Source organism: Ptiloglossa arizonensis, chromosome 12, assembly GCF_051014685.1.
Source record: "Ptiloglossa arizonensis isolate GNS036 chromosome 12, iyPtiAriz1_principal, whole genome shotgun sequence".
Taxonomy (NCBI): Eukaryota; Metazoa; Arthropoda; class Insecta; order Hymenoptera; family Colletidae; genus Ptiloglossa; species Ptiloglossa arizonensis.
The window spans coordinates 11294112-11308801 of NC_135059.1; the positions used below are offsets into that span (position 1 = coordinate 11294112).

The 14690-nt window shown below is 36.2% G+C and overlaps 1 protein-coding gene across 1 annotated transcript; it reads left to right on the top strand.

Annotated features, from left to right (window-relative positions):
• Window positions 1-3925: 3925 nt before the first annotated feature.
• Window positions 3926-14301, top strand: LOC143153099 (protein obstructor-E). Its single transcript, XM_076323933.1, has 5 exons — window positions 3926-4078; window positions 11361-11633; window positions 12494-12688; window positions 13339-13534; window positions 13807-14301. Exons 1-5 carry the CDS (start codon window positions 4018-4020, stop codon window positions 13853-13855), a joined length of 774 nt encoding a protein of 257 aa, XP_076180048.1. The 5' UTR covers window positions 3926-4017; the 3' UTR covers window positions 13856-14301.
• Window positions 14302-14690: the final 389 nt, after the last annotated feature.

Below are 14690 nucleotides of genomic sequence, written 5' to 3' on the forward strand. Positions count from 1 at the left end.
TATCGGATTAGCGGATTATCGATACCGAAACTTTGGTATCGGAAGAACAGGATAGTCGAAGAGGTATTACTTTTTTTTGGATGTTTGGAAATGACGTCATTCAATTATTGATGCAGTGATACAGAACAATGCTGGAAAGGAAGAGCAAAGATAGGGTCTCTATCCATACACAGGGTATTCTGAATATGTTTGGTTTGTTTAATGCAACATCTCATTTGAAATAAATTTCTATAGGCTTCTAAAGGCTGTTACTGTATTAGGATCAAAAATTATAAATTTATCTCAATTAACGAGAAGAAATGATTGTTGTACAGATTTAGTGTCGAAATACAAACCGTATGTAAATAAGTTTTGATACGCAAGCAGAAAGAAAACGATGATCGGGTGTAATGAAATAGAAACAAATTTCCAAACGTTGCCTTTTACATCCGTAGATATATAAATTTTTACAGACAGAAATGCTTCAGAGGATTCGTATTATAAAATCGGACACTTCATGCGTAACGCCCTAATGCATATTTCCATTTTCTTATTTTAACTTCATTAATTCTAACGGTGCTATCTTCACTTTCTATCTGCATTAAATATTTTTCGACGTAACACCTTACGGTAACAATCCTGAACGAAAATTATTGTCGAAGGTATACTTAATTCGTTCATTACAAATTCCTGTTGAGGTGGTCGAAACATTATATGATTCGTGATTGGTAATTATGTATATCAGGGGTGATCTCGTTGATTTGTATAACCTTGAAATATGTTGCCAAGGTCAACATTCTGAACAACATTTCCCTCAGCCTTAGTTTTCGGGATAGTTGCAAAACAATTTGTGATACAGAAGTGCACGTATAATTAACGCATAGTTATTCTGCAGTTCCTGTGTTTGTGTTATCTGAAACGCGCGATTAATGATCACTCACAAGGAAGTAACCCAGATGGACAATTAGTTTAAAAAAAATAACAATTAGAATTAGTTATAAAAATGCAAATCCGTTGTAAACAACTCGGAAACTGGGTACGAATAGAATTTTTTCGTAAATTTTCTTTACTTTCGGAGTTTTCCTGCATTCGCGAAAGCAATATGAATGGAATAGAGAACAATTTTTAACATTTCACACATTTTATTCTTCATAGAACATGATTATGCAGATCGAAGAATTGTGTTGCGAATTAAAATTTGAAAAACTAGGAAATATTCTATTAATTGAAAATTTTCCTAGATTACATATAGAAATTTTGAAAATTTCGTAATATGTAACGTTCCGAATCAGAATGTTTCCGTGCCTAAAAAAGAATGAAATTTATTTAACGCTCGATGCGATACATTTCTTAATGTTTAAACAAAAGCATGTTTTCTTTCCTTTGTAGTTATTTATGTTCTGTTTACGTAACTGTGAAATATTCTCTATTAAAAGTTTGTAACATACGCGATGTCTCATTCCTATATAACTCTGTGCCCGTATTAATGTCAAAATACTGTGTATTCGTAGGTAAAGGTTGAAAACTAATTGTATCATAGTTTCTTGTTATTTTTTTTTAACTAACTGTATCATAGTTTCTAATTGTTATTTTTTTTAAACTAATTGTCCATCTGTGTTACTTCCTTGCGAGCGATCATTAAAAACGTTTCTCGTACGTGAATATATAATAATAAGTTATATATTGGCCATAATGAAAATGCAAGTTCGCGATTTATAATTGTCATTCGTACGGATTGCATTGAGTTTGATTCGCGATTTTATTTCGCGCGTACATAGGTCTCGTAGTCGCTCGTTAAAATGCAGTAAGCGATACTAATAATGATCGGTCGTAAAAGAAAAGTCGATTCAATGTTATCGAATTGATGGGATACGGGACAAAGGATCGTTGGCAAGCAATTTCGAGGAACGAATCGAAGGAAAAATGTTATAGCTTGTGATTTCAATTGGAAATCACAAATTGCTATTACTTTGTCTGTTCGATCGTTATATTTTCAATATTTAAAATTCATTTCTATCCTTTCTTTTTTCCTAACAATAATCACCCGTTGATCATCGATCGATCCGTACTGATTTCGATCGTACGACTTGCCGCAATGTTTCTTTTCAAACATTTTCTATCGATTTTCCTCGTTTACGACCGACGACCATAGAAGAGGATGCGCGACTAGTTTTTTTTTTTGTTTTATATCGCGCGAAGAAAAGGTCCGTGAACGTTCGACACGCAGAAAGAAACGATGAAAATGTCAAGGCTTTGGTTCCCGCGACGCCCGAGGCTCGTTTCTTTTCTAATCGCGGAACTTTCGTTCGATATTGCGCAAATTTTGCATCGACCTGCCATTTCTTCTTCGTAATTCGTTACCTCCTCCTCGACGATGAAGATTCTTTCACTCTTGATCCTTCCTTCCGCGATACTCGAATACCGAGAACTGAAACCGTTGCTGTCTCCACGAGAAATTACCTTACGTGTTCGTTATTCGTTTATTTATTGCTTGGAACTCGTACCGGGAAACGGGGAACTTGTCCCGGGCCTCGTACTTATTGTTAGTTACTTATAAATTTTATAAAAGACAAACGAATATAATCGTACCAGCCTAGGTATTTAATAGGGAAGCCGCATTTATTGTCACATTTTGTGAAAAAATAAATCTACGTAATTATTCTAATCGAGACGTCCAATTTTTTTTTAACATACTTTTAGATTATTCGGGAGAAGTTTTTAAATGTATTGAAATTAATGGACCTTGAAATCTTTAATTACTCGGGGCTCCGAAATCTCTAGAGGCGACATTGCTTCGAACCATAGACGGTAGTGCTGGCACAATACTCAATTATTCGAGGAGCTTAAAATTCGAATCAATGTGTGACTTGATTTCCGATCCGACCGCTTCGTCTTTCTCACAACTATGACTCCATCCTCTTGCAATTCACTTGCACGATTGTTGTTTCCATCAATTTGTTCATTCTTGGAGCAAGAAACATAAGAGTTCGACCGGATGGTTCAAACTGGAGATTTCAATGCTCGTATCGTAGTCATTTAACCATTCATTTTTCATTGTACAAGTGTTGTAATATTTGTAACACTAGTACGCTGTCAAATTTGTAACTTCTCCTTTTAATTATCTATAAATATCAATTTTCCTCGTTCTTCTCCTGTAAGATAAATTGAACGAAATTGAACGCACTATCTTGGCCCTAATAAGTAAACGGCGTGTTTAACTTTTGTAAAAATTGGAAAATAATAATGTGTACCAATAGAGGTTTACTGCACTCTAACTGTAAGGTAAACGAGACTGTAACATAATTGCACAGTACTTTTATCTATTATTATTCAAACGATTTGTGTTTTAAAAAAAAAACACTTTCTTGACTTTCAAAATCTGTACTGTTATTTACAAATTCCCTAATTTAACAAACTATTAATGTCAACTATACGAATCGTTCAATTACGATCGTTAATAATGACAGATTCCTCTTTACAGTTTTCTTTACTCTTTCGCTGTCGAGAAAATCGTACTTTTCATTCTGTTCCTGGTCACCTTAAAGATCTTGTATCACGTGATACATAATCGGTGACAAACAAAAATTAAACCCATTAATTGCACTTACAACTGCAGATCAGTTCAAGTTTATCCGGCGTTTGAAGTAATAGAACTTAATTAACTTAATTCGACAGGTGGCGGCAAATGGCTCCTCCGCCCCAACTGTTTTTCAATGAAATTTCGATTTAGGGCTGAAAGTACCCAGAGAAAGAGGAAATAACCATTAAGATGTTGAACGAGTTTGCGCAACGTTCTTTAAAAAATTTCGACCAGGAAGATGCAAGAAACTCGAGGGGTCCAGAGTCCCCCCCACCCTTTTACATTTCGAGAAAAAAGCAGCCAGTGGCATCGCGTTCGTACGAGCAGTGGTGGGTGGGCTGATGTCTCCTCTCTTTTCCTCTCCGAGCGCGCAGTCGGAGATGATAAAAGCTCGCGAAGAAGAGAAGACGACGACACTGTGGTACTGGTTTTGGTAGCGGGACAGCACGAACTCGAAGATGGCCTCGAAGACGATCGTTCATCTGGTGGTCGCCTGCGGCGTGATCGTGGTCGCAACCTGTGAGTAAATACATGAATCTGGTGATCGTATCTTCGTGAAAGAGAAACGGGAGTTTGCGAAATCTCCGCGGGTGAAGATGGTGAATTGAGAGAGAGAGAGAGAGAAAGAGAGAATTTCTCTCGAAAGAAAAGTAAGAAAGAAAATTTCTTTCGAGAGAAAGAAAAAAAAAGAGAGAGAGAGAGAGAGAGTTCTTGTGCATTCAACGTCGCGATAAACGAATTTGGGGTGTCCGCCATCCCTTCCTGTGTGGAGATGTATTTCAGGCAACAAGGATAGTCCATTCGCTGGCAAACGCGTTTTATCAGTTCAACGTGATTAGATTTATGTTCGAGTAAAGGTACGTTGTGTAGATCCGATCCTTTTAGATATTGAACGAATAAAGTTGAAGTTCTGACCCCCTTGATTTCCCATTGATGTGTTTCTCAGGCAACGAAGATCGGATCATCCCTTCGCTGAATGACTCTTTATCGGTTCTAGGTTCTATGCGATTTATGTTTGAAAGTATTTTGCGCAGACTTGGTACTTCTAGCTCTTCAGCCAGTGTAAGTTGAGGTGATTAGGTTCTATAGGAATAGATTTATGTGTGGATATAGGTATTTTGCGTAGACCTGGTCCTTCTAGCTCTTCAACCAGTGTAAGTTGAGGTGATTAGGTTCTATAGGAGTAGATTTATGTTTAGGTATAGGTATTTTGCATAAACCTGGTCCTTCTAACTCTTGTGCTAGCGTAAGTTGAGGTAATTGTTTAATCAGAACCTTCTATGGGACTGGATTTATGTTTGGGTAAAGGTATTTTATGTGGACCTGGTTTTTTCAATTCTGGTACAATTTTAGTACATTAACGATCCCCTTCGTTTCTTGATCTGGTGTATCTCGGACAACGAGGATCATCTCTTTACTTATTTCGTTGCGTAAACGATGATTTTATCGGTTCTATGGAATTCTAGATGCTATCGCTAGACTTGTGCTTACACTCGCATAGATTCTTTTAATTCTCGAAAGAGTACAATTTAAATTCTAATATAATTTGAGCATATTGTTGGTCCTTTCTATCTCTTTTTACGGTATTTCATGAAGAATGGTAATTGTACAGTTGTTCTAAACAAGTACGATTAGCGTAGTACAGGATAGGATTTTGGGTTCTATAAAATTGTAGGTGCTATCATTGAACTTACGTTTACAGTTGTATCGTATGCACCAGATATTATTACTTTTTGGAAGACTAATATCAAAATTATGTCATTGATCGTTTCGATTGCTTGTCGACCTGTTTCTTAGGCAATCACCTTTGCCGAGTGACACGGTTAATTACGCGGATGATGAGTTTTATCGGTTCTATGGAATTCTGAGCGCTATCGTCAGATTTATATTTAACCTTCGAGCTTTCTTCTATTCGATTACGCGCAAAATCTCCGAGCTAAGAATGTTTTAAATGTGTGGAACTCAAGTTTCTAACTTTGTAACACGATGAAATGATTAGTAGAATAGAAGATCCTTCAATCGTATCTATTGTAACAGCTTTGGTTATAGAAAAACAATATATTGCGAGGATTCGATAAGGTGAAAAAAGACACAATATAATTGTGCGATTAATATGTTACGACTAGATTCGAAACTCGAAGGTACATTTGTCCAATTGTCTTTTATCCGTTCTACATTATTAATCTTCTCGATCATTTTTAGCTGTGTTTCTTCGGGATCGACGATCTTTCTCTCACCGGTAGAGACGTTTATCCGAGTAGGTGATTTGTTTTCGAGTGATACTTACAGTGTGATCGTTCAATTCGAGAACCATTCGAGCTACGATCCTTCGTTTCATCAGCATTTGAAACACTTTCTCACAATCAACACTGATTCTAATGTATTGAACTCTAGTGTTTCTTGAATCTTCTTCGGCCTATTGCGTTCTCATAATACACTGTATTCCTATAATTGAAGCTTCTCTAACAAATCGGACTGGATGTTTAGTATTTCTTTAGTCCTTTCGTTGTGTTATAAAATGAAAAACTCGAGTTTCATTCGGAATATTTTTGACACAAAGACCTCGAATGTACAATGGAACGGAAGAACGCTTTAAGCTTAAGTAGGTACGCGATGTATGCATATTGAAATCGTCTAAACAATAATACAGAACGTTGTTTGACTAGTAACGACACCAGCTGTTTCTTTGTGACTCGTGTCGTTAATTTCTGAACGAATATTATTGGCTTAAAATATGTAATTTAAAATGTAGACGAAACAAAGACACTCAATAGCGTCTTTACGAACACGTGGTGTGAACTTGGTTCGAGATTATTAACCCGTGAACACGTGGTAAAAGAGCGTATGTTATTTTTGAAAATTAACAAAATTTCAATAATAATAATAGTAGAAGGGAAGTCGAATGGGGCATCACAAGGCCCGACCGTGTTTTGTAACTGATTGCGTAAATTTCGCGGATGATCTCAGTGCCCGAGGGCAGCCACAGCTTCCGGAAATAGGAGACAGTGACGTCCTTAGAGATTGTGGGGCCCCCAGGCAATTAGATATTCCAGGGCTCTGTATTAACTAACTTAATATAATAAAAAGTTTCGTGGTGTCGGTCAATATGGTGTACAATGTATTTAAAAAATCTACATTTCTTAAAGAACTATAGTTTTCGACGCATATTAATTCCGTTGAAATAGTTTCAAATTTAAAATGACTACAAAAATAATATATCGGCTTGGTGGAAAAATGCTGTCACATTTTAAAGAAAAAATTCAAGTTTTTCTCTATAATCCCAAAGTTAAAACAATAATTCCCAAAATTGATAGTTGAAAGATGGACGTTTCAACTAGTACAATTACACCCATTGATTTTTTCATAAAATGTGGGAATAACAAACGAGTGTGAGACTCTATAATTATTGCTAAGTTCGTTGAAGTGAAATTTGGTCCCTCGGCTAGTACGGTTGCATTCATTAATTTTTGTTACAAAATGTAGAAACAACTAACAATAGTTGTTGGTTCATTTTTGTAAAATATGAAAGTAACTCGCGCAATGAGTGCCCTTTAATCATCGATAAGTACGTTGAAACAGAATTTGATACCGCTGGTACGATTGCATTCACTTTTCATAACACGTGGAGGTAAGAAGGGGTTAGCACGCGGGGCACGTGGCCCGTTTGCCCGTGGCTAAGGGCGGTACTGATTGACCGGGGCAGAACGGGGCAGAACGGGGCAACCTGCCGTTTCGCGAACGTCCATTTGGGCCCCGTAGCTCGGCCAGACGCGTTTCGTAAGGCATCTATGCTAATGCACGCGACGCCTTCGCGGAGGTCAAATTGCATCGCCGAACTTTCTCTCCTGACTCTCGGCACGAGCGTGCGCACGCTCGCGGACCGGTTTCATCTTCGTGGTGTTACGTAACCGGCCAGTGTTTTCCAATCGCGAAATACACCTGCACGGTATCGTGGCGAGGGGGAGCAGGGTTCGACCCTCGGTGACACAGAACCTTGGTCCTCCGAAATATGCAAATCGAACGAAAGACAGTAGGGGGACCCTAGACCGTGTAAATGTCGCAAGCGAACGGAACGACGACACTTGAGAGAGTATGTCAACGGGATATGCAACCGTGTATCTCGAATTAGCAATGTAAATGCGTAATTTTCTCAAACAACGACGAAATTGCGCCGTTAAACAAAAAGTGTGTATTTTAATCCCATATCGTCCATTTTATGATTTTTAAGAACGAGTGTAAGGAGAAGCGTAAGGAGAACAATAATGAAGAAATGTTTGTGGAGAATAATGTAAGTGTAAAAGTTGAATAGTTTTGTTTCTGTCGTGTAAAAATATTACGTGTGTCAATGGGAATACAAAAAACTACTGGAAAAGGTAGCCATTTGAACTTCTTCTATGTTGCAAAAAAATAGTAACCTCAAATGTACGTGTAACATTGCACAAGAATTTTTTAGATTCTTCAATGTTTTATTATTTTTCTTGTCTGCCTCGTCTATTAAAGATGAGTATTTATTTTGGTTTAGGTGATAATAATATTTATATACGTAACATTTCAAAGGATGAGCAAAAGCTATTTATTAGAAGAACTATTAATGCTTCTGGCACTGTTTGTGGTACTAATATTTATTTTGGTCACCTTGGAGTTTCGATTTTAGTACGATTGAATATTTATAGGATCATTTAGACAGCAACGTAGCTAAACGAGCGAAGAATAATAAATATACATTTCGAGTAGCATTATTAAAAAATCGGTCCAAAATAGATCGGAACGTTACTATTAAACTTATCGAAAGTATTATATATTCGAGATATAAATTTGTGGTTATAACTTTCCAATTTTTTCGATTCATCATTTTACAATATATCAACTTAGTTTCCGGACACGGACGGTGATAGTTATTTATTATTTTATAACTCATCGATCATTCTTTGTTTTAATTTTCATAAAACATAAAATTAATCAATTATATGCCAGGCACCGGTCCTTGTTTTGTTGTGCTCCAATGTTTAGCAACGAAAGATATATTTTTCAAGCTTGTCAACGTATTTTACGCGGCGAGTGTATGTCACGGAAGAATGATGTATAGTCTGATGGGTATACTGCATCGCCGATGGTTCTTGCGCGAGAGCTATTCCGTAGATGAAGTATACAGGATGATCATAGTAATTGGGCCAGGCTACATGTAAATGATGGTAACAATTATTGCATATACTTCTGTATATACATTATCCTGTAATATGATTTTTCCACAAGTGCATCGATGCACTTGCAAGATGCAATTGCATTCATTTTTTAAATTAAATTATCTCAGTTTTTGTTTACATAAATCAATACTCTGAAACATTCTACATAGAAATGACAGAAGGTACGATTATCGAAAACTATAATTATTATTTAAGTACCACAGCAAGTTACATCGTTCACAATTCGTTTTACTTTTCAGTCACTTTCTTTTAAGTCACTTACCGAAATATTTTACACGATTACTTAAAATGCTGATTTTTTCCACGACAAGAAAAAGTAACACAGAACATTGATATTATTGACGCAAATTTTGCTAGAACAATTTCATGAATTATTGCAAATAATAGAATACGTAAAACCTCATCTTAAAAGGAGAGTAACATCATCTCTGCTAGATGTTCCTCTAGAAATAAAGTGCAATTTAAAGTATGATTAACGAGATCGAGCACCGGGTCATAACGCTTGGATTGCAACAAGATAATTATCAGAAACGTACGGAGAAAAATGATTGGCAGCCATAATTCCACTCTTTTCTGTGGAGTTTTCTAAGAAATAAAATGTATTCACATCATTTTGTTTCAGTAGACGTCTTAGAAAAAAGAATTAACACGATTCGTCTAAAATTTGATGCTGAATAATTAAAAAGTATTAGGAAAAATATCAAAGAACGTGTAAGAAAATATTTGCAACATAATGGAGGAACGTTTGTGCGTTTTCTACAATATTAAAAAAAAAAAAAAGAAATATAAAGTACCGAGTTCTCGACAGCCTTATCCCATACCTTTCATACGTAAACTGACCTAGGGAATTTATTTATAAGAAAAAAAATGAGATAACTTCGTTTAAAAAATGCGTGCAATTACAGTTTGCAAATGCACCGATGCACTTGGCAAAAATTGCATCATAAAATATAGATACATTTTGTCGTTAAATCGTACAAAATTTTTCTTCGTTTAAAAAATGTATGCAATTGTACTTTGCAAGTATACCGATATACTTGAAAGAAAATCCTACTTTTGGATAATGGAGATCGTTGAATCGAACAAAATTTTTCTTCTCGATATTTTCCTATCTTCGTTTACAACTGTACGGCGACCCAGTTGTTCGAATCACCCTGTATCAGTTGGTTTCGTAAACTGAAAGAGGAACGTTGTTTTGAAGTATTGTAACAGACGGCGGAGGCTCGCATTTAATTCTCTCATATTTGAAATTGAGATTCGCGTAATGGTTTCGTCTTTGCGCGTATCTGAAGGAATTTTAAACGATGTTTCGTAAGAGGTTTACCGTTTTACACAGAATCCTCGTAGACCACGAGCGAAACTTTTGAAACAATCAACGACAGATTAATATCGGGGCATGTTTCTTCTACATTATCTTCTCGTATCGTTTGATCCTTCATCGATACGTTTGAGAAATTAATAAACGTTGAGGAAGAAACTGCTCGACGACATTGAGCAGACAATACTTCCTCTTTCGATCTATTTTACGTTGCTAGGATTTGTTTCGTGTAAAATTTAAGTTCATGTAAGACACGTTAGAAACAGTTTTAACTAATTTGAATAAAACTTCAAACATCCTTTGGATGTCTAAATAATGTTACTCGTAATGGCATAGCGACGCTTGAGGAGCATTATCTTTTGGATTAAAGAAATGTTTATATTGGGAAAATTTTTCTAACGAGACTAAACGATGAGTACAAATGTTCTACGTACGATTTCTCTGCTTTTCGTTTATACATAATTTAGAGACTTAAGGCAGTATTTTGAAAAAGATTTCATAAAATATTGTTTTCCATTTCTGATTTACACGCAAGTGTATTATAAAACATTGTATGTGCCAATACCTTTGTTTGGCTCTGTACGTACACGTATGATGTAGAAATCAGTGTGTTAAAGAAATACATGGAATGCTGAATCTCGTCTTGTACATTACGAATAACATCACCAGCATTTTCTCCCCCTATTCTTTTGTTTCTCTTTTTATTGAATTTTCTTGTCTGACTGACGTATGTATAACGAAGACGTATTTGTCGAGCATCATTTCAAATAACGAGTTGCAAGGCTGCCTGACACTGTAGTACACCCTGTGATAACAAGAGTGCACTATTTCTGCTATAAATTAATATAACAAACTCGTATTGAAATTGGTGTACGCACGAAAGAAATATTTGTTACTATTGTGTTATAATTTACTGACAAACCACAACAAACAAGAATTTGACGATACGTATAAGTTGAAGTAATGGCAGAAGTGTCGCCTCTAAAAATTGCGAGGCCTGCTATTCCTATTCTAATACAATTAAAAAGTTTTTAGGTATCGAGTGCATAATGTACTTGAAAAACCTGTTTTTCGAGAAACTACATTTTACGTTACATTATAATTCTGTCGATACAAGTCTTAATTGAAATTCATTACAAGAATGATATAATTGTAAAAGTACGTTAACTAAAATGGAGTCCCTCGACTAGTACAATTATAATTACTCGATCGAACTGCATTCCCTCGTTGCATTCCGAAGATCTCGTTGTTCACGGAATATTTTCGCTTCTCGTTTCAGCTTTGAATCCTTATAAGCGTTTCACGGGACAGAGCCAAACCAACCAATTGGATCACAATGTCATGAAGAACGATGGAGTCACGCCGATACACTGTCCCGAGAAGAACATTCGTGTCGCGGTTGCCAACCAATGTGACGCTTATATAGAGTGCATCAACGGTGTCGGCGAGGAGAAGTTGTGCCCCGAAGGTCTTCTCTTCAATCCTGACGCCAGATTCAATTATCCTTGCGGTTATCCAATTGACGTCGACTGCAGTGGCAGACCAAATCTCCGTTAGTATCTCGCGATTATAATTTTCTCGCTATACTCGCGATGCTGACAATTTTCACATCGAGAATTGTGGGTCTGGCTTCGAAGAAATCAGATAGGACAACTCCACTCGAGCCTCGGATCCTTTCGACCCGTCACTGACAATTGACCCATTGTTTTTCCATACGCTCTGTATACGACACACGAGATTATCGACGAGGTGTTCAGAGCACTGTCTTTGAGTTCACTGGTTAGAGAATCACCCTGTATTGTTTCTCTATAATTAAACTTAACGTAACAGATGTGATTGAATCGTGCACCTCATCGTGCTAAAAATCCAAGTTCCGTACATACGGGATATTTTTGCCCTATTGTATCACAAAGTCAGAAACAGGGGTCTGTGCAGAGTTGACGAGACGAGGAGCGAATTATTTTGTCTCGCTCGATCTTGAAATAATTGCTGTCGATCTTCGTCATCGTTTTCGGCCGATAGCAGAAGTGCCTGTGTTGCTAAGAGGACTGGTGGACTATAACTGGAGTGGGGATGTAAACACAACCGTGCCTTCTTTTCGTAGACGGATGATACTATCTACGTATAACGTGTCACATGATAAAGATAACAAATGCAACGCGTAGAGACGAAGTGAGATGGTCCTAGCCGAGCAATGTTAACACGTGTCTCATCAAGGACCTAAATCAAGGGGATACACGTGTGCCTCACTGGTGGGGTTAGAGTTACCACTTTCACTCCTGTACCGATCCGTACTGTTCTGATGATCATCTCGTTAGCTCTGCACAGTACACTTGAAACATTTTTATACCCCAAAAACCTCGAGTGTGCAATGGAAAGGAAGATGTCAAGGTTAATTTACCGATTCTTCAGAACCTGCGCAACCAACCATCGACTGCCCGCACCAATACGGTTACTTCAAGGTTGGAGATAGCCAGCACTGTGGCCAGTTCATGAACTGTGCCGAGGGAATTGGCTACATATTCGATTGTCCGGAAGGATTGGCTTTTAACCCAGAAAGCTATCGTTGTGACTGGCCAGATCAGGTTCCCGACTGCGATGCCGAAGGTAATGTGTACCAAACTAAACTTAATATTTTTGTAGAATATATTCCATTGTATTGATTTTTGCATTAATAATAGATTAGCGACGTTTTGTCGATGAAAACGATCTCTGAGCAGAATTCTATTCGCATCATTTTCATTTATACTCAAAATTGGATATTTTTCAATTCCACAATGTACGTGCTCCTACAAATAAGATCGTGTTTGGACTCATTTTTATCGAAAAAATCTCGCCGATTCATTTATCAAGTTTTATACAATGTTACAATTTATCGATTTAAACTTTATAGTAACTTTATTACTTTAAGATTACTAGAGGTCATATTACTGCGATTTGTTTTGCAATATATAATATGAAGTATTATCCTCATTTTGGTTATTTTAATTGTTTACGATTGGTATGTTTCATAACGGAGACGAGTAAAGGGTTTCATTTACCTTTTTAATAACTTTCTTATTTGTGGTAAATAATTGTAGGTTTACAATTCCTTGGGAACCTGTGCAAAGATGACTTGTAAACACTTTTAAGTGTTGAAAATACTCCTCAATTTTTCCTCGTCTATGTCGTTTTGGATTCTTTGCAAATAATACTAAACTAGCGTGATTTTTGCCGATTTATCGAAATTATTGATTTATTTTCAATTTGTACGGCAGCTTACTTGGGCTTCCGGTGTCCAGAGGTGAAAGACAACACCTTTGTACGTGGTCCTCAATTCTATCGCAGTTCGACTGATTGTCAGCGTTACTACGTTTGTGTCAATGGTCGACCACGATTGCAAAATTGTGGAGAAGGAAATGCATTCAATCACCTGATTCACTCGTGCGACGCTGCGGAAAACGTTACTGGATGGTAAGAGAATTTCCCAGGATTTCCCATAGAAACGTGAACATTCTATAGAATCAAGGTCCAATCGAGTAAAGAAAATTTCATTCATTTTGAAATGATTATTATTTAAAAATAATTTCGATGAACGAATTTAAAATATAACAAGTATTTTCTGAGTTAACGTATCTTTGTTTTGAAAGAGATTTTTGAAGAATGGTTTTTAAAGTTTTTGAAAATCGATACATGTTTTTTGTTGTAGTTTTCTACTCGTTAATATGGTATTTCAATTTTTTCAGCGAACAATCATCATCCCTTTTCAACGACCAATTGAAGACGCTATTTTAGTTATAAGTTGTCTAAATATGGCGCTTATTGGAGTCCTTGAGATCTTTATTCGACGAACGAGTAGTCCTTGAGATTTTTTCAAAAGTAGTTTATTTGTCTGCACGTTTAAATAAAAAGAACATCGTAAAAAAATTAGTACACTTTCGAAATGAAACGAACAACTGATAGAATTCAAATGTCAAACGATAAAACAAAATGACGCGGTAATTATGAAATATTTATGGAATTCTCGTCTCAATTACTGCATCGCTTTGTTATTATTGTTCGGTAGTTTATACAGTAGAGAAGTCAAAAGAATATGCAACGTTGCCATAAATAATAATGTAAATACTTACTTTTAAGTAGATCTATTGTAAAAGTGATGCACTTATTGTTAGTACAAACATTCGAAGGATTAGTTTCGAAAATAAAAATGATACAATAAATGTGAAAAATTCTCGCAACAATTTAGTTCGACATAATGTTTCATTTTTTTCCAGACAGACACACAGGAAAGGAAAATTAAACGTAAATGTGTGGAAGTGTGGTAAAAATTAAGAGGGTATATTTCCGATTTGTTTCTTCTTTTTAATATTAATCATTTCGTACACGTGATTTTGTATTAATTATCAAGGTTTACATCAAATATATGCGAATACGCTTTTATCTCCAACACACAGAGAGCTCTCGAGATAAAATAATTTTTCACGGACAGTTAGTTTTCCCTGATAGACACTCTTAACCTCTAAACTATTTAATTTTTACAAATAAAATTGGCATGCTCCAAATCAAACTGACGATGAGCAATTCTTTGAGCGGAATACGGTTTTACGTAGCGTAAACAAAGATGGAATTA

What these genes read in the sequence shown, in the direction of transcription:
- LOC143153099 (XM_076323933.1), top strand. Translation starts at nt 4,018, where the DNA reads ATGGCCTCGAAGACGATCGTTCATCTGGTGGTCGCCTGCGGCGTGATC. An exon ending in TCCCGACTGCGATGCCGAAG is followed by an intron (nt 12,689 to 13,338) that starts GTAATGTGTACC and finishes TTTGTACGGCAG; the next exon opens with CTTACTTGGGCTTCCGGTGT. An exon ending in GCGGAAAACGTTACTGGATG is followed by an intron (nt 13,535 to 13,806) that starts GTAAGAGAATTT and finishes CAATTTTTTCAG; the next exon opens with CGAACAATCATCATCCCTTT.